This window comes from Molothrus aeneus, chromosome 20, assembly GCF_037042795.1.
Source record: "Molothrus aeneus isolate 106 chromosome 20, BPBGC_Maene_1.0, whole genome shotgun sequence".
Lineage (NCBI taxonomy): Eukaryota > Metazoa > Chordata > Aves > Passeriformes > Icteridae > Molothrus > Molothrus aeneus.
Genome location: NC_089665.1, coordinates 3,193,836 through 3,216,032, shown reverse-complemented (window position 1 = coordinate 3,216,032; position 22,197 = coordinate 3,193,836). Strand labels below are relative to the sequence as shown.

The window sequence follows — 22,197 nt, the reverse complement described above, 5'->3', positions numbered from 1 at the left end:
CTTCTCCTTGTTTTCCAGACCGGAGCTGCTGGCAGAGGGCGTAAAGGAGTCGGTGTCAGACAGCCCAGCAGCCAAAGGTAGGCTGAAAGACACCCAGCAGCTGGGCTGCTAAGGTCTAGGTAGGAGAGGAGTGAGAGTGGTTTCCTACAGCCTTCCCTCCCCACCTTGTTTTTTGGCTGGAAACCCCCTCCCATGCACCCCCCTCGGCAGCGCTGTGATTCCTAATTCCTCTTGTGTCCCCTGTCTCAGCCGCCGACGAGAGGGACTCGAGCGAGGCGCTGCTGGAGGACGCTGTGAAGAGACAGGGCTTCCAAGGTGTGGGGCTGGAGACACGTGGGGGCTGAGGAACAGCCCCTGCCTGCTCTGGGGGCTGCATGGGACAGACGTGGGAAGGGAGTGCTGCAGGTGTTGGGGCTGGGGGGGTTGGCAGAGGAGCAAGACCAGGCTGGGAAGGAGGAGAGAAGGAGGTGGGATGAGAGGATGGCCACACTTACTTGACCAGAAAGGACTCCTTCCCTCATTCCTGGAAAATGATGGGAGGTGATACAGAATAAGCTCTAGGTCCTAGCCTTGCCTTCTCCTGGCTACTGCAAAAATTAACCCTGTCCTGACCACAGGAAACTAGAAGACAAGATGAACAGCCAGGACAGGCAGTCCCACAGGTCTAAGGAGAGGTTGAAGCACTCTGCATGGTGCCCTAATTAACCAGCTTGGCTTATCTCCCTGTCTGACCTTGTCAGATGCATAATTAAGTTTCCAAGCCTAGGGGTTTGCCTTTTCTGGGGCTTTTCCCACCTGTGTGATGTTTGTATAAATGCCACTCGAGTTTAGCTGGCAGCAGCATGGTGGCTCCCCTGGGGGACAGAGTGGTGGGGAGAAGCCTGTGGGCTGGACAGGCAAGTGCTGCCCTGATCAGGCATCTCTTCTTGGACCCTAGGGGCCTGTGAGGGTTTGCACAAGGATGGAGAGCTTTTTCAAAGCCTTTGGTTTCTCTGAGAGACTTTGGAGTTTGTTATATTTTAATGCCAGTAATTATCACAACTGAATCTTTGATTTCACGTGGCTTTTATTCTTAGCAAACAGGCGAGGGAAAAATAACCCAACATATTTCTGTTTAGATTATTTTTAAGGACTTTGAATGACCCACTCCACAGATTAGCTAATTGCAAGATAAGGGCTTTCCTATAATTAGAAAATGGCATTACTTAAAAGTCATAGAGTGCCTTTTAATATACTAGCAGAAATCTATAATTGTTTCTTTATTTTACAGAAAATTATGATGCCAGGCTTTCCAGAATAGACATTGCTAATACGCTGCGGGAACAAGTCCAGGACCTTTTCAATAAGAAATATGGTGAGAATCCAGGCTTGTTTTATTTCCCCCCCCTTACTCCCTCCTAATTTTTTGCTTTTTATCTCTCCCCTGTGCTCCTGATTCCTTCTTGCCAGGTACTTTCTCTCATCTCCCCCGTGAGTTGCTGGTACTTAGGAGAGCCAGGAAGGAATGGCAGGTCTGGGATTTGGCCCTGTTTGCTCTAGGAGCTGTGGGAGGTTGGGAAGGGAATAGGAGCAGGCCATAGGGAGCACTGGGGGACAGGAAGATGCTGCTCCTCCTGTTCCTAGAGCAGGGAAATGCTATTATCCCCATGTTCAGTTTAGGAATGTTATACCCCAGCTTAGTGTTCCCACTGAAGCATTGCAAACCATGCACTGCTCGTTCACTTGTCCTTCCCCCCCTCCCTCCCCTTGCTGTGGGTTAGAGAGGAGACTTGGAGACACAGAGGGTGAAAATCACCTATTGAGATATGAGTTTACTGGAAACAGCCATGGAATAAGAAAACAAACAGTAACAGCAACAATATCAGTAACAGAGGGAACCAGCACTACCTGACCACTCCCTCTGCCGCTCATACTTGACCAGAAAGGACCCCTTCCCTCATTCCTGGAAAATGATGTGAGGTGATACAGAATAAACTCTGGCTCCTATTCTTGCCCTCTCCTGGCTACTGCAAAAATTAACCCTGTCCTGGTCAGAACCCTCTATTCTGTAACACTTACATCATGCCAAAATTCTACACTTTCCAACTGTATACATATGTGTGATGTGTGTGTGTATCCACAAGCACAGATATCATTTCTGTAGTCACTGTTGTCCCTCCAAGATGTTTGTGGAGTTCATTTAGACCATGACTGTGGGTTCTATCCATCTTTGAGGTCTTCCACAGGGCTGCTGTGCTTTTGGCTGGTTGCTGCATCACAAGCTCATGGCTGGTGTATCTGGAGCAGCCCATCCTCACTGGCCTTGGCAGTCATGGGCAGTGTCACTCAGCAACCAGTATTGTACAGTTCAACATTACAAACTGCTCTCACCCAAAAATCAAATTCCCTGGAGGGACACATCGTGTTTCCCTGTCCCTCTGCATCACCCACCAAGTGCACACAGGTGCTTGGGCAAAAACAATCCCACAGATAGGTTTGCTTTTGCTTGAGGCAGGACTAATCCAAACTGTCTTCCCTAAGACGTTTTCTATATGCACCATGGGGATTTCATCCTCTTCTACAGCACATGGAGGTTTTGATTGGGCAGGGCAGCCTGATTGGTAGAGCCTCAGGTGTTAACTAACCAGGTGGCCTTTGCTAAATGTAAATCCCAATGTTTGAAGGTTCCCCAGGCATTGCTGTCAGTGTCAGTTTTAACAGTGCATTGTACCATTCTGTTTTTCCAGAGACTGCTGCATTTACTCAGCACTGGTTAGGCCACACCTGGAGTGTTGTGTCCCATTCTGGGTCCCCAGGCAGGACATTGAGATGCTTGAATGCAGCAAGGCTGGTGAAGGGTTGAAAACACAACCCCTGTGAGGAGAGGCTGAGTGAACTGGGGTTGTTTAGCCTGGAGAGGAGGAGGCTCAGGGGAGACCCCATCACTCTCTACAGCCCCTGACCAGGAGGGCACAGCCAGGTGGGGTTGGTCTCTTCTCCCAGGCAGCACTGACAGAATGAGAAGTCTTGAGCTTCACCAGAGGAAATTTAGGCTGGATATTAGTAAAACATTCTTCATAGAAAGAGTGATGGGGAATTGGAATGAGCTGCCCAGGAAGGTGGTGGAGCCACCATCCCTGGATGTGTTTAAAAAAAGATTGGATGTGGCCCTTAGTGCCCTGGTGTAGTTGATAAGGTGGTGTTAGGTCACAGGCTAGACTTGATGATCTCAAAGTTGTTTTCTGATCTAGTTAATTCTCTGATTCTGTGATAAGGTATCTTTGCAAGCAGGCCCCTGGCTGGGTAATAATTGGCATAGACTCCATGTATTTCAGAAGGCTGAATAATAATCTTTAGTAGGAAACCCATTGCTCATTTATAGAAAGTTACAATGCAGCTGGACCTCATTGGTCCAATCCAAACACCATCACCAATGGCTAATTAAGAAAACACCCTTTGGTAAGCAAATCTCCACATTCCACATGTTCACAACAACAGGTGCAGCAGGTTAAGAATTGTTTCTCATTCTTTTCTCTGATCTTCTCACAGCCTTTCCCAGCATGATGCCTGCCATGGTCTGTTTCTCTCTGTGGCCAGAGAGCTGCTGCCACAATAGGGAGTATGATACACCCACTCAATCCCAAGCTTTCTGGCCCAGGTGTCAATGAGGATATTTTTAAAATGAGTCCCATTGCCCAGCCCAATTCTTTCAGTGTGCCCTGCTGCCACAAGACCTGCTTTTCAAGGCACAGGATGTGGTGTGAGGCCCAGGGTAGGTCCTCAAGCATCCACTGGTGCCTTCTACCACTGTGAGCGCGTAGTGCTTGCCTTGGCAGGTTTCAGGCAGCGTGATGCAATCAATCTGGCAGGTTCCCCATGCTTATATTTAGAGCAGTGCCCCCCACAGGGGCTTTACCCACTTGGCTTGCTTTGATCTCAGCTCATGTTTCACAGTCTTGGATAACCTGGCAGATGGTGACCATGTCCACACCTCCATCATGAAATCATCTGTGTGTTGCAGCTCTTCCTTGATGACCTGAGGTGTCAGGTGTCACTGAGCTAGAAATAATTCACCCTTATGTTGCCAGGCCAGATCTGCCAGAAATGCTTTAACCTTGGCAGCCCAATGCACCTGCCCATTGTGATACTCTTCAGTAGCCCAGTTCTCCTGTATGTCTGTATCTAAAATGACAGGCTTTACAGCTCACTTCTCGATTTGGGCAGTAATGTCTTGTCACACTTCAGCAGCCCGGGTGGGTTTCCCTCTGTACTGCCAACCATTTTCCATTGGTCCAGGCACCCCCACAGAGCATTTGCTGCCATCCTTGTGTCAGTGCAGAGGTAGAGCACTGGCCATTTCTCTTGCTCAGCAGTATCTAGAGGCAGCTGGACAACTTTCAGCTCAGTCAGCAACCTGACTTGATCCACAGTGTTCCTTGATAGCTTCTGTGACTCACCATGTGACTCCATATGGCAGCTTTCCATTTTCACTGAGTCCCTACAATATGACAAGAAGTGTCAGTGAAGAGAGTGTATTGCTTTTAGCTGGTTGTACGGTAGGGCCTCCTCAGCACATGTCACCTTCTATTCACTGATTATGATCCAATATTTTCACCATCAGGCCAGTCCATGGTGACTCCCAGGATCCCAGGGTGGTTGGGATTTCCTGTTCAAGCTCTCTGTGTGATCAGTGCTATCCACACAGTCCCTGTAGCATCAGTGTGTGCTGCAGGGCCTTTCCTTTGAACACCCAGCCCAGCACTGGTAGCTGGGGTGCCAGAAGCAGCTCTGCTTTGGTGCCAGTCACTTCTGAAGCAGCTCAAACCCCTTCAGAAGCAGGCAGGATCTCTGTTTCAGCTGGAGTGTAGCTGGCCTCAGATATTTCATATTCCCAGCTCCAGAAGCCCAGGGGTTGTTCTGGAATCTCTCCAGGTGCCTTCTGCCAGGGGCTCCAGGAAGGACCATTCTCCCCAGCTGTGGTGCAGAGCACATCCTTTGCATCCTGTCCTGTCCTGACTGACCAAGGGCTACTGCATGAGCAATCTCCTGTTTAATTTGTTCAAAAACTTATTGTTGCTTGAGACCCCACCTAAAATTGTTCTTCTTCCATGCCATGTGATAGAGAAGGTTTACAATCTGATTGTAATCTGGAATATGTATCCTCCAAAACCCAACAGCACCCAAGGAAAGCCTGCTTCCTTTTTGCTGCTTGCTGAGGACAGAGCTGTTTTGTTGACCATATCCATTGGAATCTGACAACATCCATCTTGCTATTTTGCTCCTAAAAACTGAATATCCCAGGCAGGTCCCTTGACCTTAGTTTGCTTTATGGCAAAGCTGGCCTTCAGGAGGACTTGGATTACCTTCTCCCCTTTCTCAAAACCTTCTTCTGCTCTGTTGCCCCACACATTGATGTCACCAAGGTACTGAAGTTCCAGCAGGGGTAAGACTTGTCCAGGTAAGGAAATTGTAACCTCAATCCCACAGCCAGGCCTAAGAGAGGGATCATAGCTGTGGAGTTATCTCCAGATAACATCCCAAAACAAAGAGCAGCAGCTTCCCATCCCTCCCACTGCAGTGCATGGGCATCATGATGCAGGACACTGCATCTCCTCAGCCCCATGAGCTCTGCTGCACACATGTGCCTGTGTTTGGACCCCTCCACTGCCATCATGGAGGCAGCCTGAAAATGTTGGTCCTTGATTTAATGCTGACCTGGTGCCTCAGCAGCCTGCTCACACTGTGCTGTGCCTTGGTAGGGCTGGGGAAAGAGCTTGGTAGGGCTCTGTTAAAGCCAGAGCTGCAGCAGAAATGGCATCCCTGGCATTCTCACTACTTACTTACCACTCACTTCTCTCCTAGGTGAGGCCTTGGGGATTAAATACCCTGTGCAAGTGCCCTACAAGCGCATTAAGAGCAACCCAGGGTCGGTGATCATAGAGGGGCTGCCTCCCGGGATCCCCTTCAGGAAGCCCTGCACCTTTGGCTCCCAGAACCTGGAGAGGATACTGGCTGTTGCTGATAAAATCAAGTTCACTGTGACAAGGTATGTGGTGAGAGGTGTCAGCCATCCTGTGGAGCCAGAGAGGGGGAGAGGAGGGAGCCCCCCTAAAGGCACTCCCTGCTCTGCAGCCCCAGTGGGGCAGGTCTGTAAGTGCCTCCAGTCCCCCGAGACAGCAATTAAGGTGGCAGCTAATGGTTCATCAGAAATGAGGGGACCATAACACAGACACTCCTGCTTTCTTCCCATCCTCTGCCTGAGGAGGTGATGGGGAAGGCAGTGGCAGCACAAGAAGGTGCTTGGTGTGATTGATCGCCAGGCACAGAAATCCCAGCCCCTTTTTTAGAGGCTTGAGACAGATTATTGCTGATGCAGGGCAGTGCTCAGAGCCCTGCTGTGCTTTAGCAGCCTCTGTTCATGGCAGGGTCCTCTGTGTTTCACAGCCAAAGGGGGTGGACACAAGTGGGAAGGGAGGGAAAAGCACTTCAGTGATGTATCCCACTAAGGTGAGTCAGGAGGAAAATGGGCTTAAGAGTGGCTCTGTCACCCTTCTGCTGGACCATGTTGTTTGTCTTCTTATCAATGGGGCATGAGGTACATCCTGCTGCCCCAAGCAGGGACCTCATCCCCACAGAGCTCCTGCTGGTCCCACATGAGTTGTGTGCAGGACAGGCTGATCCCAGCCTTCCATGGGCCACAGGAGGTTGTTCAGCCAAGGCTTCCTGGTACCATCTCATTTTAAATCTCCTTTTTTCCTTCTTTTTCACAGGCCTTTTCAAGGACTCATCCCCAAACCCGGTAAGAGATGATACCTTTTTGCCTAAACGATGCATTGACTAGGTGTTAAGTGGTGCTCAGGGAGTTGTAGACTGTGGATGGCAAGCAATAATTTTATCAGCTGGAGGAAGGTTGTTCTACTTCACTTTCCGGGGTTTTCCCACTTTGAGTTTTGTTGTTGTTTGGTGCATTTGCTGCCTGAGGCAGTTGGCCTCAGCAGCACCCATCAGTACTGCTGCTGTTGCCCTGAAATGAGGGCATTTTTCAAGAGCTAATCTAGGGCAAGGATTTGTTTTCTGTATTTAAGAAAGCACCCAGTTTCTTAAGTGTTTTCTTAAAATAAATCAGTGTTGTAAAGAGCTGGTGGGTTGGGTGGAGAGGGAAGGTTTTGATTAACACAAGGGTGCATTCTGGGCTGCAGTAGCATGGCAGTGAAGGTCCACTCCAGCTCCTGAGCATTCCACAGGCAGATAGCAGGGAAGACATGGCAGAGGAGAGGACAGGGTGTCCAGGGTGCACTCCATACCCAGCTGCTCAAATCATCATCCCAGAGCCATGTCCTTCACTGTCAGTCCCTGCAGTAGCTGTCTCTCATTTCTTGGCTGCTCAGAAAAGGGAGTTGCTGTCAGAAATGTGGGTAAAAACCTGTCTTGATTTTAAATGTCTGTAATTACAACTGTTGGAAGAGCACAGATGGGTGCAAAGAACCTTGTCATCTTTATTCATGGCTTCCCATTTCCTTGGCCAGCCTCCATGGCAATGACACAATTTAGGAAAGACAAATATGACAGACAGGAAAACATTTATATGCCCTTATTGGGAATAGCAGAAAGGTGTTAGAGCTCTAACAAAAGGTGAGCTGTCAATAAAATTCAGGCATGGTCCATGTGTTCAATTCTAGGAAGATTCAGGCATGGTCCATGTGTTGAATTCTGTGTCCCTGTGCAGGGCCCAGCCAAGGACAGGGAGGTCCCCCAAGACCTCTGTGGAACTTGGCCTTAGATTTGTATCTTTTGGTCCTGAGCAGCAATGGGCCAGTTCCCATCAGCTGGACCTAAAATGAGCCCTCACTGAAGCACAAGTTTTGCAGAACTCTGGTTTTCCACAGAATTCCATGGCTGTGTGTACACTCCTCCAGCCATGTCTTGTGTTTCCATTCCCCCTCTATGAACAGTATAATTCTGATAAGAGATGTTGATCTGACACAAATCACACCATTAACAAGGGAGCACATCAGAAGGGAAATACTTCAGGCTGCTACCTGGCTGGGAGACACAGCCTGAGAAAGAGATGGAGAGGAAATTTATTTTCTTTTCAATGCACAACATTTTTTTCCCTCCTCCTCCAGCTGAATGCTCCCCTCACAGACCAGCCTTCCAGCACAAACCCAAAGACACAATTTATGTGTATTTCAGTACCCAAGTGGGCTCAGCAGGTCACAGCATCCCTGCCAGGCTGGGTGCTTCACTCCCTCTCCTCCCACTGAGGTTTTAAATAAGAGTAGATACAGGTGAGGGGTTTTTCTTACTTAACATCTCAATTTGTTATAGACAATTTCCCATATTTGCCAAATCTTCAGAGACAGTTTCAGGGCTCATAAGTATTTTCTAGTAGTCAGATTACCACTGGAATGTCTCTCCCAGAAAAGAGCTGATTGTATTTTGCCTCTCCCTAATCCCCACTGGCAACAATTAACCCATTGTTTGATTTTCCACCCCACTACACCAAAGTGGTTGGTGGCAGTACAGTGATGCAGTCACTGCCTTGGCTTTGATTGCTTTTCATCTGCCTTAACAAAATGAATTATTTCCAACTAGCCATAGGTCACTAAAAATTTAAATTAAATAATCTTCAATGTTGTGTAGTGAAGCTCTGTAATGTAAAATGAAGAGCAGCAGCATGCTTGGCATTAAAATACAGTCAATGAAAATCACTTTTATTTCACAGAGGAGGGTTAAAATGAAAGCAGTAGTTACTCCCAGGTATGGCATTGCAGAGGTCTCTAAAAGCTGGAAAGCTCAGGAGGTAACATCATAAATGTGAGGAGAGCTAATGGGCTTTGTGGATCATTTTGGCTAAAAAATTACACAAAGTGTAGATGTGTTTAGGAAAAAGGGAAATTTAATGTAATTTTAAAATAAAATCACGGTGGAGTGATTTTAGTTGCCTTTAGGTTAAACCTTTAACCTTTTAGGTTAAACCTTTATGGGCTTTAATATGCTTTAAAGTTGTGCCCCTCCTGCATTGCAAAACCAGCACAATTGCAAAGAGCATTGCTGGTAACTGCAGGACCACAGATCTCTTTCTTTTGGGGACACCCATTTTTAACTGTAACAGAAACAGGTAAAAGGATTTCAATATAATCTGAGTGCCTCATGTGCTTTTTTTTCTCCAGATAATCTGTAATTTGTATGTTGAGGTGGTATCTTTCCTTGAATGGGAGATGGGGGAGTTGCTAGTGCAGAAGCAGCTGGGGGCTGTGTGCCTGCAGGGATGCTGTTTGCAGAAGGAGGTGGATTTTCAGGGAATGAGGCTCGTTTTTGGAAAAAAGCCCTTCAGCAGTGCAGGTTTGCAGCCTCTCAAAGATGGGACAATGGCCCTGAGGCCACCAGTGCCAGCCCTTCACCTGCATGGCCTCCCCAGGGCCCTCAGCCCAGGAGCACAACCCTCCTGGCATCCAGAGGTTTTCTTTTTGATTTCCAGTGCCTCTTCTCCACACTGCTGGGCTCTGCTCTGCAAAAGAGCCTTTCAAAACCCCTTTTTGAAAGCAGCATGATCTTTCAGCATTAAACAGGAGTGAGTGAGCAGGGGTGAAGCTCTAGTGCTATAAACACTACATTCATCCTTTTGTTTTTTCTTTCCTGAGGCACAGATACAAAACTGGCTTAATATGAGCCTTTGAAAAATACTATCAAGCATAAGTAATCTAGCACGCACACACATACACACACAAAAAAATCTTTCTGTATGTTAATTTTAATGTGCTTTGATTGAAAATGTAGACCAGCTCCATCTGTCCTATTCCCCAAGCTCCCTACCATCATGATAGATTATTTTCCATACTCCAATTAATAAAGTAGGGCAGGCAGTGTTATTTAATTAAAAAACCCACACATCCAGGCATCCTTTATATATATATATATTTATTTCTTTTTTTAATCACAAGAGCACAATCCTCCTCAAGACTTTGATGAGATGTGCCTCGCATTGGAAACTCCTAGCAAGAAAAATAGAAAAGAGGAAAGCTGTGATGAGGGCTGAGCACATCTTGCTCCATCACCAGGTTGCTTTTCAAAGTCCATATCCATCTCCCTTCTCCCCCCAACCCTTTTTAACCCACCAGCCAGGCCTGGGGTGATTATTTTTGAGTGTTCAACTGGTCACTGTTTCTAGTCTAAGGTGAAAATTCAGGCAGGTTGAATATATGTGTGTGTGTGTGTTTGTGTATAAAAATATGTATTTTTATATATGGATAATTATGAGGGTTAAAATTCAAGCAGGAGTGAATAGCTGTGGAGCTTCAAAGCCTGTTCATAAGCATGTTTGGGATTCCAATCACCTTTTTCTTTCCCTAGCTTTGGTCTCCTTTTCCCATTTGCCTCTGTGTGTGGCATCCTTGCTGTCCAGAGGGCAGCACCATCACCCAGCTCATCCAAGGCCTTGTGTTCACCCTGCTCTTTCCTTCCTCCTGCTCTCCACCACCCTCACATCCTGTTGTGTCCTTCAGAGACCCCAACCCCCCTCATTTTTCAGGGTGCTTATCAGACAGTGAGATGAGTGCCATTCCATCCTTGCAGGACAGTTGCCCTGAACCTGGTGGGATGCTTCCTATGGTTCAGGGCTGAATGCCACCTTTCAGTTAGCAGGACAAGAAATGTGAATTACCTTTCTTAAGGTAATTTCATAACAGCACCTTGAAATGCTGCAAAAGCCTTTGAGTTGCTGCCAAGCAAAGGAAATGCCATGCTGCCTTTTCTCAACCAGTTCTGAGCCATATTGGAAAGATCCTGCCATATGTTCTCTCCCTTGCTGCCTGCAGCCTGCCTGTGCTCCTGCCTGCATTCCTCCTTGACAGAAGCCTTGCCAGGACCTTGCTCCCTCTTGGCTTGGACTCCAGCTTGGCTTTCCCAGCACCAGCATGGCCCATCTGCATCTCCTCCCCTCTGCATAAGTGACCCTGGCAAGGGGGGCTCTTTACAGACCTGGACGAGACGGGGCTGCTGTGGAAAGCACCTCGAGCTGTTTGATTTTTCAGCATCACTCTCATTCCATGGTTATACAATGGGAAGATGCCTGCAGCTCACAACCCAGGCAGCAGGCCAAAAAACTTAATGTTACAACTCACTTTATAAGCTTCTTGACCAATCACACAAAGCAAAAGCACATTGACAGTAGTTTTATCCAATCACTATAAGCACAGGTACCTTTGGTTAAACAATGCTTGCTTATTTCAAATACAATCCCTGCTTGTAAGCCTTAAAACACAACGCACAGAGCTCCATTATTAAGCTTTAATCTTCCTAATATCTTGCTAGATAAACTTTCTGCAGCTTAGAGAGTTATTCTAGACAAGTGTTAATACACAGACCATTGTTCTATTTGCCCTTGCTTTTTCTACAGTTTAAATAATTTTTCTGCTGACCTATCTCATGGCTGCTGCTTTAGCTCTACTCACAGTTCTGCTGTATCTGAGGCCTGCCTTTTGCAGCTTTCCCTAAAACCCTCTGATTTTCCCTCTAATTTTGTGGATTCCCACACGTAGGCATTTAGTGCAGTGGGTGCTGCCCACAGGGTGTCACCAGAGATTTAGGGCACCAATCTGCAGAGATTATTTCTGATTTTGGGGCAGGATCCTGCAGCATGACAGAGTGGCACTGCTGCAGCTACCTGTGGCAGAATTTGTCTTCCTGCAGCTCAGGGGTGAAGAGCCCCAGCTCATGTGGGTCTACACCCAAAGCTCAGTGCCTGCAGCTGCCCTGGGCAGAGCCACATGGTTTTTCTGTTCCTTTGAGCTGCTGAACTGAAGGGCTCTCCTCCCCCTGCAGGGACCAGCAGAGCTCTGTGCTGCAGTGCCTGCTCTCCTGAGCCTGCTTGAAATGGGGAACACGTATTTTGAGCTAGGTATTTGGAGCTACTTCAGATTGCTTATGCCTCTGCTTAGGAGATTTGGACACATGCTCCTGCTGTCTCCCAAGTCCCCTTCTGTTTGCTGGTGTCAGCTCACTGCAATTTGGCATCAAGAGCCTCCCCTCTGAGCCCCTTCCTTGCCCTGGTGCTGCAGCCCTGACCTCTCCACAGCTCTCCCTGTGGCTGTGACTTCAGCAGGATGAGCCACTTCATTCCTCCTTTTGCCCATCATGCAAATCCAGCCTTAGTCCCATCCCTGCTGTTTTTCCAGAGGAAGATAATTTCTTTTTATGTCACTGATCATTTTGGAGTCAGTGGCAAGCACCAGCCTCTCCTTAGGGATTCCTTTTCTCCCATTTCTCCTATTGATGCAGAACTGTCATGATCTCCCTGTTTGCTTTTCATCTGCTTTAACCTGAGATTTTTTTTTTCTCCTCTGGCACTGGAACAGCTGTGCAAGGCAGTTGCTGCTGCTCTTGCACATGCCATAAATGCTGTCATTTGGCCATGCATCCTTATGCACATGTGGACCTTGAGCTGCTCAGGAGAGCCAAAGGGACGCTTGCAGGCTTAAGCACATTCCAGCAAAGCAGGGCCTGGTATGAGGTGGAGAGCCCAGCTCACCAGTAAATAACTTACCAGGCAGTTATTAGCTACCAAAACTGTGCCAAGGGGCCAGAGGAATTTTAATCCTGGGTTTTGCTTTTGTTTGTGACCAAGAAACCAAGCTGCAGCACTCATGGATCTCTTTTTCTTTCTCTTTTTTTGTTTTTTGTCTCCCATTACCTTGTGCTGTAGCCCCTAGACGGATAACATCTTTGGAAAAAGCCTATGCTGCTCTCAATGGTACGTAGCTCAGGTGGTGCATCGTAGATGGTAGCAGACAAGAAATGCTCTTACTTGTGTTTTAATATGGGAATGAAAATGTCTAAAACCCCCAAATTTCAGGTATTGTTTTTTCTGTGGTATGCAGAACTGACTGATACAGTGTTTTATTGTTGTTATTAATCCTTTCTGCATTTCTAAGCACTGCTGCTGTAGTCCCTGAGCACCGATGCCATCGCTCCAGCCAAACCAACCTGCCATGTTCTCCTCATCTTCATCCACGTGTCCCAGCAATTAATTTGTTACAAATCCACTTGCCATTCATAAGGAGAGCTTCCATGGGTTTGGGCTGGGGTTGTTTCTGCTTTGCTTTAACACAGACTCTGGGTCAGGGCTGGTGAGTAGCCATGAAGGCTCCAGGGATGTAAGACAGACTGATGTACAGGAGTAAGGAAGGGCTGACCTGTGCCTGGGCATGGGCATGGCATAGCCATAGCAGATGCAGCTGGGATTTTGGCTGGGGGGTCTAGGTGTTAATTGCTGCTGCCACAAGTTTATAGCTCTTCTTTGAAAACATATATATGTTAAGCTAATTCAAACTGCATTTAAACCTGAGTTACTGCAGAACAGCCTCAGGAATGTCAGCACGTTTGTTCTGGGTTTACACAGGGGTAAAACTGAACTGCAGCCATGGCAGCTGGAAGGGGAAAGACTCCTCTTAGGATTCAGGGCAGGCTGCTGTAAGGAGCCTGCCCTCAGCCTGCCGGCTGAGCATCTCTTTGATGAGTCTGGGATTGCCTGCAGAAAGGATCTGAGCCATATTTTCAGTGAGGTGTGTTGGGCAGTGACAGTTTTCCTGATGAAATGGGCTTCAGGACAAGTCTTTGGGTAACAGGAGGTTGTTTCTCCATGAACAGTGGCTGAACAGAGGACAGGCATCCTCCTGAGCAGTGTTTGAGGGCATGGGAAGGAAGGAAGGAGGTCCATGGGGTACCCTGCCCAACTATGCTGTGGCTTCACCACTGAGATCAAGGTTCTGCACATGACATCATGAACACAGAACCATTATTTATCCATGGGATACCTTGGATTTGGTTTTGTGTGGGTTTTTGAGTCATTAGAAGAATAAGCAGTGGTTTGGATTCTATTGCCCAACAGCAGACACCTAAACCTCAGTTTTTATAATTACTAAAAGCAGCTTGGTGTCTCTCAAAGAAATGTTAAGCTCTGACAAGTCCTATAGAAAAAAAGTAAGTGGTGCTTTAAAAATGTGACCACTTGTATGTTAATTCCTGTGGAGTGCAGAGGTGCTGACTTCAGGCAAGCAGAATTGGGGAAAAAAAATCACCTAGCAACTATTTTAATTTAAAAAAAAGATAACACAGAGCTGAAGCCAGCAGCATGGATAAACCTGCTTTATGGGAAGGACTCAGCACATTTCAGAAGCACTAGTGGCTTCCTTGATTTACTTCTTCCTTCAGTTTACTCCCTGAGTTGATTAATTCCAAACCCACATAGGTAAAGTCCAAGGGAGATGGAGATCCCTCTTGCCTGGGCACAGAGGGGTAAGTCCCTGGGAAGCAGTGCCACTGGCCAGAGGCTCCTCTTTGGCTTCACTGTTTTGGATGCTCAGTTCCAGGATTTTCATGACATTTGTTTGTGTCCTTGAGTGGGAATTTGGGAGTAGTGCCCACCTCAAGGTGGAAAAAACAAGGTCCCTTGGGATCTTTTTTCGTGCACTTGGGTCACTTGGGGCAGGAGCAGAAAGGAAAGACCTGCTGCATTTTTCAGTCCCAGACAATTAAATGAGTGAGAACACTGAATTTTGGTGTGTCTTTGTCTGCTACCATCTACACATCCATACAGGTACTATGTACAGCCCAGAAACTGAGCAGTGATGACAAGGAAGTCACAGAGGGAGCCCTCAGGGCTGTCCCCTCTGGTCCTCCATGGCCTCCAGGGTGGCACTGCAAGCATCACTTAGAAATCTCCATCTGTTGTATTTATGTTTTGCTCCATGCCATTCAAGCTGCTTTGTTGTCATTTCTGGATTTGAAGCACAACTTGCCCCTGAGCTCTCTTTGCAGAAAGTTTTTTGGTTTTTTTTTTTTTTCTTTTGGGTTTTTTTTTTTGTTTTTTTTTTTTTTGTTTTAGTTTTCTTTTTTTTTGGTTGTTTTTTTGTTTGTTTGTTTGTTTGTGGGGTTTTTTTGTGTGTGTGTAATATCCAGGCAAAGCAATTGTTTTCCAGGTGGAGAAGAGGTTTTTTTTGAGGCTGTACCCTGCAGTAGCAGGGTGCAGAGGTTTGAGGTTGCCATCTTCTCTCCACAGCAGCAGAGTGGCTGAGATGTGAGATGGGATCTTTCTGCACTGAAATCAGTCCCATGCAAGGGGCAGGGACTTGCAGTGGATTTTCACCTTGCATTTAAAACTAAACTTCCAGCCATGTATTTGCTTGAAACCAAAACACAAATCATATGATTGCTCAAAATAATAAAAAACCGTAATCATGTAATTGCTCAAAATGAAACTGAATAGCTGCAGACTGGGGGCAGAGGATGCCTTGATCCCTCTTGCCAAGGTTTGCAGGGTTCATTCACCTGGATGCTGTAAAAGCCCACTGTGAATAGCTCTTGTGAGACCCCACCTGAAGCACTGCATCTGGCTGAGGCCTCCAGCACAAGGAAAACCTGAACCTGTTGGAATGGGTCCAAAGGAGGCCACAAACTCACCCAGAGCTGGAGCACTCCTGCTCTGGAGCCAGGCTGGGACAGTGGAAGTGTTCACCTGGAGAAGAGAAGGCTCTAGGGAGAGTAGCTGGAGTCTAGTCTAAACTCTTAGAGCCCCTTCCAGTGCCTAAAGAGGCTCCAGGAGAGCTGGAAAGGGACTTTGAACAAGGGCCTGAACAAGGTCTCCTGGCAGCCTCTGCCCCCAAAATGCCCTCAGCTGCCTGGTGCTCAGGGCTGGGTTCAAACCTCTTGGCTCCAAGCATTAACAGAAAGACTGATTAAATGTTGTTTGAGACACCTAAGGATGCCAATACTAAAGATGGGATTTGGACAGCACCTCCAGCACCTCTTTCTACTCTTTTGAGCCACCCTCCACCATCACCTGAGCCAGCACTTGCACAGAGCACAAGGCACTGTGTCTGTAAGGCACATGTCTGGCCATGGCAGGAACTTGGAACTGGATGGTCTTAGAAGGTCCTTTTTCACCCAAACCATGCAGTGGTTCCATGATTTTTACCCAGTGGCTTCCAGCCTGGGTGACAGTGAGGATCTTCTTTGGGAGGAGAGAAGGTGGGGAGTCCACCCCACTGAGCTGGTCCTGCTTTGTGCATCCCAGCTTGCTGGGGTGACCACAGCAAGAGGCAGATAAGGTGTGTTCACTTGGTACTTTGTACCTCTGGGGGAAAAAAGGCATTAAAGGGACAGGTTAGAGTTAGGGTCATTTGACTCTAGGTCAGAGGTTAAGGTCATGACCCCAATCATTTGTCCTGGAGCCTCCTGAGGATGCTAAATAGCTGAGTGTAAAAATCTACTGGCTTAGGCACAATGCTTGACATGAGAGAATGGAAGAGAAACTGTTTAGCACAATGAGGATGATTAAAAAAGCTAGGAAAGCCAAGCTGATTATATGGCATGTTATAAAACAATACTTCATTCAGGAGCTTAGCCAAAAAAGTGCTCTCTCATTCCTTGATGTCCCTTGTGGGAGCATTCATGGCACTGAGGGCTTGAGTCTTCACTGCTTTGCATTTTTTCTAGTCATTTACCAGAAAAGTAGATGTAAAATGCTTTTAGCTGTGGCAGCACATGGCAAATGGAGATCTGGCAGCATTTTAGAGCTGCTTTGCCCAGCTCTGAAAGGTGTGGCAGGGTGCAAGCACAGAGCAGCACCTCTGAGGTGTCCCCAGGCCCAGAGGGACAGGGATGCTGTCCTGCATTGTGTCAGTGAGATTGGTTTTCCAGAGGCTCAGAAGGAAACAAGTGAAGTTGACCCCTGTTCTTTCTTGCTTTTGCAGATGAGGACGATGCCAACAGGCTTGGAGAGAAGGTGATTCTGCGAGAGCAAGTGAAAGAGCTTTTCAATGAAAAATACGGTGAGTCTCTGCTTTAGGCATCACAGGGTGAGGCTGGTTCTGCTGAGAGCAGCCACAGTTAAAATTATTTCCACAAAGGCCTCTATTTATAGCCCAAGCCCATGGCAGCTGCTGCAGCACAGATATTGTCCTGCTGCTCCATGTTACAGCTTGTCCCCAGGGATGTTTCTGTGTCTCACTCTTGGCAGGTGGGACCATTACCTTCTTGTTGACAGCTTCATCCTTGGAGAGGGGAAGGGGTTATGGCAAAATGCAGCACAGCAGCAGGATTTGTTCAGTCTGATGTCAGCCTTTGATGGGACAAACTCTGTGGGAGGAAAGCCAGAAATGTGGCTGTGCAGCCACTAACAGCTTCAGGTTTTGGGGCTGCAGAGATGCAAGGTGGGAGCTCTTACAGTCACAAACAGCACAGGAGGTAGGGATGTTCTCTGCTCCCCAGTGAGCAGGAAATGAAGGGGTACCCAGAGAGGTGAGCAGCAGGTTTACTTGTACACAAGGAAGTAAACCTTGACTTTTAATGCAGCAAGAAATTAAACTGAGCTGTATCACGGCCATAGGATGTTGTGGAGGCTAAAGAGATAAATTGATTCAAGAAATGGGCAGGAGTGATGTGATGATGTGATGTGATGATGAGGATGGCTTTGATACTCCACCCCAGTGACCCCCAGACCTGCTGATGTACAGAGGCAAGAGGAAATGGGCAAATCTCTTCCATTTCCCCTCTGTCCTGGGCTGTCTTGCATGCTGCTGCTGCTGGTCCAGCCATGGGCTTGGGCAAGTGAGGCAGTGTGTGTGTGTTCTGAACTCACCTGAGGCTCCTGGCAGAATTCTAAATAGAGACTAACAGAGCAGACAATAAATTGGGCAGGTACATGTAAAATGGCTGGGTGGGATGTGACTGCAGCAAAGGTTGGGCACCACAACAGCCATGGCATCCCAGTGTCCCCCAGGGCTCTTGGTCTTCAGTTGGTTGGCTCTGGAGCCCTGCAGTCTCAGGGTTTCTGTGCTCAAGATGACCCCAAGGTGTCAGAAAGTCTCTTTTTCCCAGCCCTGAGATTGAAGAAGGAGTCAGGATTCCTTGGCTCTGGTTCTCAAGGTTGTTTATTTTCTGTTATCTATAACATTCTTCTCCTGACCTGCTGAGATCTGTCTAGCAACTCAGTCCAAGGCACACTGATACCCTCAGAGTGGTGTTATCTTTTTATACTAAAAACTACGAGTACTTTATTTACAATAATTTTCCAATACCTATCACCTGCATTAGACAGAGTGTTTCTACTCTAAACCCATCCAAAAGTGCCACCATCACAGCAGAAGATGGAGGCTAAGAAGAAGAAAGAAGAAGGACAAGGCACGCCCAGATTCCTCCATCTTGGCTTCTGAACCCTCATTCTAAAAACCCAAAATTCTACTATTCACCCTGTGATAAATTAACTACATTCTATTTAAACTCTCATGGCTTGTAAATCTTCATATAAGGTTGGTAAATGTTTCCATGGGTTAAAATCAAGGCCACAGGTGTCTTTGGCTGCGTGTCAAGGTCTCTGAGCCCCCTGGCAGGGGCTCAAGTCCTCCAGGGCAGCCAGAGGGATGTCCTGGGTTCCAACACTGCAGGGTAAAGCTGTTGTGCTGTCCTCTGTTCTGCCCTTACAGGAGAGGCTCTGGGCTTGAACAGGCCTGTCATGGTGCCCTATAAACTCATCAGGGACAGTCCTGACTCTGTGGAGGTTACGGGGCTGCCGGACGATATCCCGTTCAGAAATCCCAACACCTACGACATTCATCGGCTGGAGAAGATCCTGAAGGCACGGGAGAGCATCCGAATAGTGATTATAAACCAGCTCCAGTAAGTTTTCCCAGCTTTGTGGTGGGGGATGTTTCTGTTTGTTAAGGGTTGTCCTTGCTTCTTCAGCCATAAGCAGAGCAACTCACCCTGAGGCCACCAGAGCCACCACACACCTGTGGAGGACCTGCTCCATCCCTGGCATCCACTGTCCTGTGGTTCTTGCCCATGGGTGGGCACAGTGAAGAGTTACAGGGCCAATTTGTCCCCTCTTTCTTGTGCAGTTTGGGATGGTGATGTTTGGAAGGGATGTGACATGGGGCTGGTAACTCAGAGACCCAGCTGAGCTCTTTCAGGCTGCTTCTCTCCAGGATGCACTGGGGATGCTCCAAGTCCCCTCTCCACACAAGGGGGTGTTGGAAGAGTCAGCTCAGGGTCAGGGTCTGGGCTGTGTCCCAGCACAGGCAGGCACACAGGGTGAAACCACTGACTCATGCCTTGTGTCTTCCACAGGCCATTTGCTGAAATCTGCACTGAGGCCAAACAAACAGGTAAGGGAAGGGCTGGGACATAACTGTGGCTTTCCTGGCACTGCGGGAGAGAAAATGGATGGGAGTTGTGAGGTGGTGTTTGAACCTCCCACATCCCCGAGGCAGGATGGGGAGAAGATCCTACCTACAAAAAGTTAGGCTCAGCATCTGTTCCAGAGTAAACTATCCTCTTGGAGGATTCCACTTCTGTGAGCTGTGGGAAGACTGGGCTGTTTGGCTCAAACTTTCAGCATGTTCTGCAGGATGTGATTATCCCTCTCCCATTAGCAATTTACTCACCATGAGCAATTTATTCCCTGGTTAAAGCCCTTAATTTGAGCCATCATTTAGCAGTTGAATTTCTAAGGCAACAAAGTTTTCTGTCATCACTGGGAATGTGTTTCTCTGTCCCGTCATCCTGATAAATCTCAAACAGTTTTAATCAAACATGTCAGAATTAGCAGTCCTAGAGATAACTACAATCCTATGTTTTATGAAAAGAGGTGGGTGAATAGAGAAGGGAGATGTGGCAAGGCAGAGCATGCCTGCAGTGTGAGCAAAGCTGGCAGCTCTGTGCCACTCATGGAGGCCCAGCCTGTGCCCCCAGTGGCAGCACAGCAGGGGGATGCCAGGTGGAGGGCAAGGGCAGAGTGGCAAAAGGAGTCCCCAGATTTAGGGAGCACTCTCAGGGCTTGGGCACCTCATGCCTTCCCTCTCTCCTTGCAGACAAAGACATCAGTGTTCCCAAACGGAAGCGGAAGAGGATCTCCGAAGGGAACTCGGTATCTTCCTCTTCCTCTTCTTCCTCTTCCTCTTCTTCCAATATGGAGTCTACATCATCAACAAATCAGATCTCGCTTGTGGTAAAGCCTTCCAGATATTAGGGGGGTTACTGCCTACCTATCTTTCTGCTTCAGGATGCTGCTCTGCTCTGCTCGAGCTGTCACCACCTCCCTGCACCTGACAAACACTATAGTGATGTAAAATGGCACGAGCAGGTTTGGCAAAGGAGGAGACACACCTGTGGGGCTGTCCTTTTCTGCAGGGTTCGTCTGGGGAAGGTCAGCAGAGCGAGCCTGACACCCCCAGGGGCTCTCCTGCATTCCTGCAGTGTGCCTCAGGGTGCTCAGCTTTAGTGGGTGCTGCACCTGAGACAGGCTCAGGCAAATCCCTCCACCCCCCTGCGTTCAAACACGAGTGCTGGTGACATCATCTCGGGTCTGTGGTGCCCCTCAGCAGAACCTGGTGCTTCCCCACAGTCCAGGCTGTGCTGGGTGTACCTCTAGCTCAATTCTGGGAGCAATGCAGAGTTCTAGAATGCCACAAAACAGGAAAAAGAGGAGATAAAGTCAGGGAGATGCATACAACTGCACTCCTTCAGGGCTTGGCTTCAGTTGCGGATGATACCAAATAAAATTTCCCAAAAATGCACAAGAAAAATAAAAACTTTCAAGGGTTTTTGTCAAGTTTGCTAATGGTGTTTTGGTTTGGGGTTGGTTCTTTTCTCTTACTTGGAAAGTGAGAGCAACAGCCAGTTGTTGGAACATGTCAGAGATTTGATGTTTGCATGGTTTTGTGTTGTGTCCTAACGGAGACTTTTGCCTTCTTTTTCTCTCCCTCTCTTTCAGCAATGGCCCATGAACATGTACATGTTAGACTATGGTGGTCTAAACGTCCAGATCCCAGGACCTATTAACTATTAGACCTCAATATCAAATAAGAACCTCAAATGAAAGAAAAAATAAATAAATGTAATTTATGTAAAAAGTGTATATTCCAATATGTATCGATGCCTTTTAGTTTTTCCAATGATTTTTACACTATATTCCTGCCATCAAGGCCTTTTTAAATAAAAATAAAAAGTGTTGCCTTGCTCTTAAAAGTACTTATTTTATTGTATATCTTATTGATAAATAACATTTATAGGTAAGAATAAGGGCAGAAGGGCCCCCTTTGGACAGGCCTTGTTGGGCTTTGGCAGGTCAGTAAATCTTTAGTGTCATCAGTGCCTGAAGCCAAGAGGTCTGAAATGTTTTAATGCTTCATTTAATTTAGCTCAAAGGTGTGTGGTGTTCATGTGCAGGGCTGCCAGAGGAGTGGTACCAAACTGCAGTGGTGACAGGAGGGAGCCAGGCCTCCCAAGCATCAGTCACCTTCACCCATGAGTTCTGTTGGCTCCTAAGCCAAAGTACATTTGGATTAAGAAGGAAGGAGGTTTCAGGCCCCCCCAAGAGGTGAGATCCCCCCAAGCCCTCCTGTGTCAAGTCTCCTGCCATCCCAGACTTGGAAAGACACAGAAAGATTGCACTGTGTGCATTTAACTGGCATTTGAACCAGGAAAAATTTTCAGCCACTGAAGTCCTTAATGATTGATGGCTTTATGATTATCATTCTGTGATTTTATGGGAGGCTTTGATGCCTTTTGGGGAAAGAAGGTCCCACAGTAGAATAGTGGAATTGTTTAATGTGGGAAAGATCTGTAAGATTGAGTCCAACCATGAACCCAGCACTGCCATGTTCACCACTAAACCACATGCCTAAGGACCACATCCACACCTTTCTTGCATGGTGGCAGGATGATGATGGTGCTTGCACTTTCCTGGACAGTTTATTTCAATGCCTGACCTCCCTTTTGTCAAAGACATTTTCCCTAATACCAAATCTAAACATCCCTTGGGAAAACTTGAGGCCATTTCCTCTTGTTGTATCTCTTGTTACCTGCGAGAAGAGACCACTGCCTGCCTGGCTACAACATTTCAGGTGGTTCTAAGCAAGAAGGTCCCCCCTCCCTGTGTCTCCTGTTCTGCAGGCTGATCACACTGATGCTCCACAGGCTCCACAACACTGGACCACTGCAAGTGGCAATGCTGAGTGCATGCATGGTGGCCCCAGACTCCTCCATGTACCCTGGACCACCTTCCCCCATATAATAAACAAACCAATAAATTGAGGAATATAATTTGACATTCCTGCCCTTATATTTCCATTCCATTCCTGGACTTGGGCAGCAGAAGCAAATGCTGTTATTTCCCTCTGCATGTGTTTAACTTGTGCTTTGTGCCTGCTGACAGCTGAG

The 22,197-nt window shown here is 47.4% G+C and overlaps 1 protein-coding gene across 8 annotated transcripts in view; it reads left to right on the top strand.

Moving 5' to 3' along the window:
- GTF2IRD1 (GTF2I repeat domain containing 1) overlaps window positions 1-21,003 on the top strand; it is a 71,044-nt gene extending 50,041 nt beyond the window's left edge. For 3 of the 8 annotated variants that reach the window (XM_066563340.1, XM_066563337.1, XM_066563343.1), the window contains 11 exons: window positions 19-77; window positions 250-315; window positions 1,271-1,354; window positions 5,842-6,025; window positions 6,750-6,778; window positions 12,683-12,730; window positions 16,731-16,808; window positions 18,462-18,654; window positions 19,105-19,142; window positions 19,848-19,984; window positions 20,750-21,003. In XM_066563340.1, the coding sequence (XP_066419437.1) occupies window positions 19-77; window positions 250-315; window positions 1,271-1,354; window positions 5,842-6,025; window positions 6,750-6,778; window positions 12,683-12,730; window positions 16,731-16,808; window positions 18,462-18,654; window positions 19,105-19,142; window positions 19,848-19,984; window positions 20,750-20,824 (991 nt within the window). In that variant the 3' untranslated portion in view covers window positions 20,825-21,003. Of the gene's footprint in view, window positions 1-18; window positions 78-249; window positions 316-1,270; window positions 1,355-5,841; window positions 6,026-6,749; window positions 6,779-9,923; window positions 10,056-12,682; window positions 12,731-16,730; window positions 16,809-18,461; window positions 18,655-19,104; window positions 19,143-19,847; window positions 19,985-20,749 lie in introns of those variants that run through there. The other 5 variants (XM_066563341.1, XM_066563339.1, XM_066563338.1 and 2 more) reach the window with 5 other exon arrangements.
- The last annotated feature ends 1,194 nt before the right edge of the window (window positions 21,004-22,197 follow it).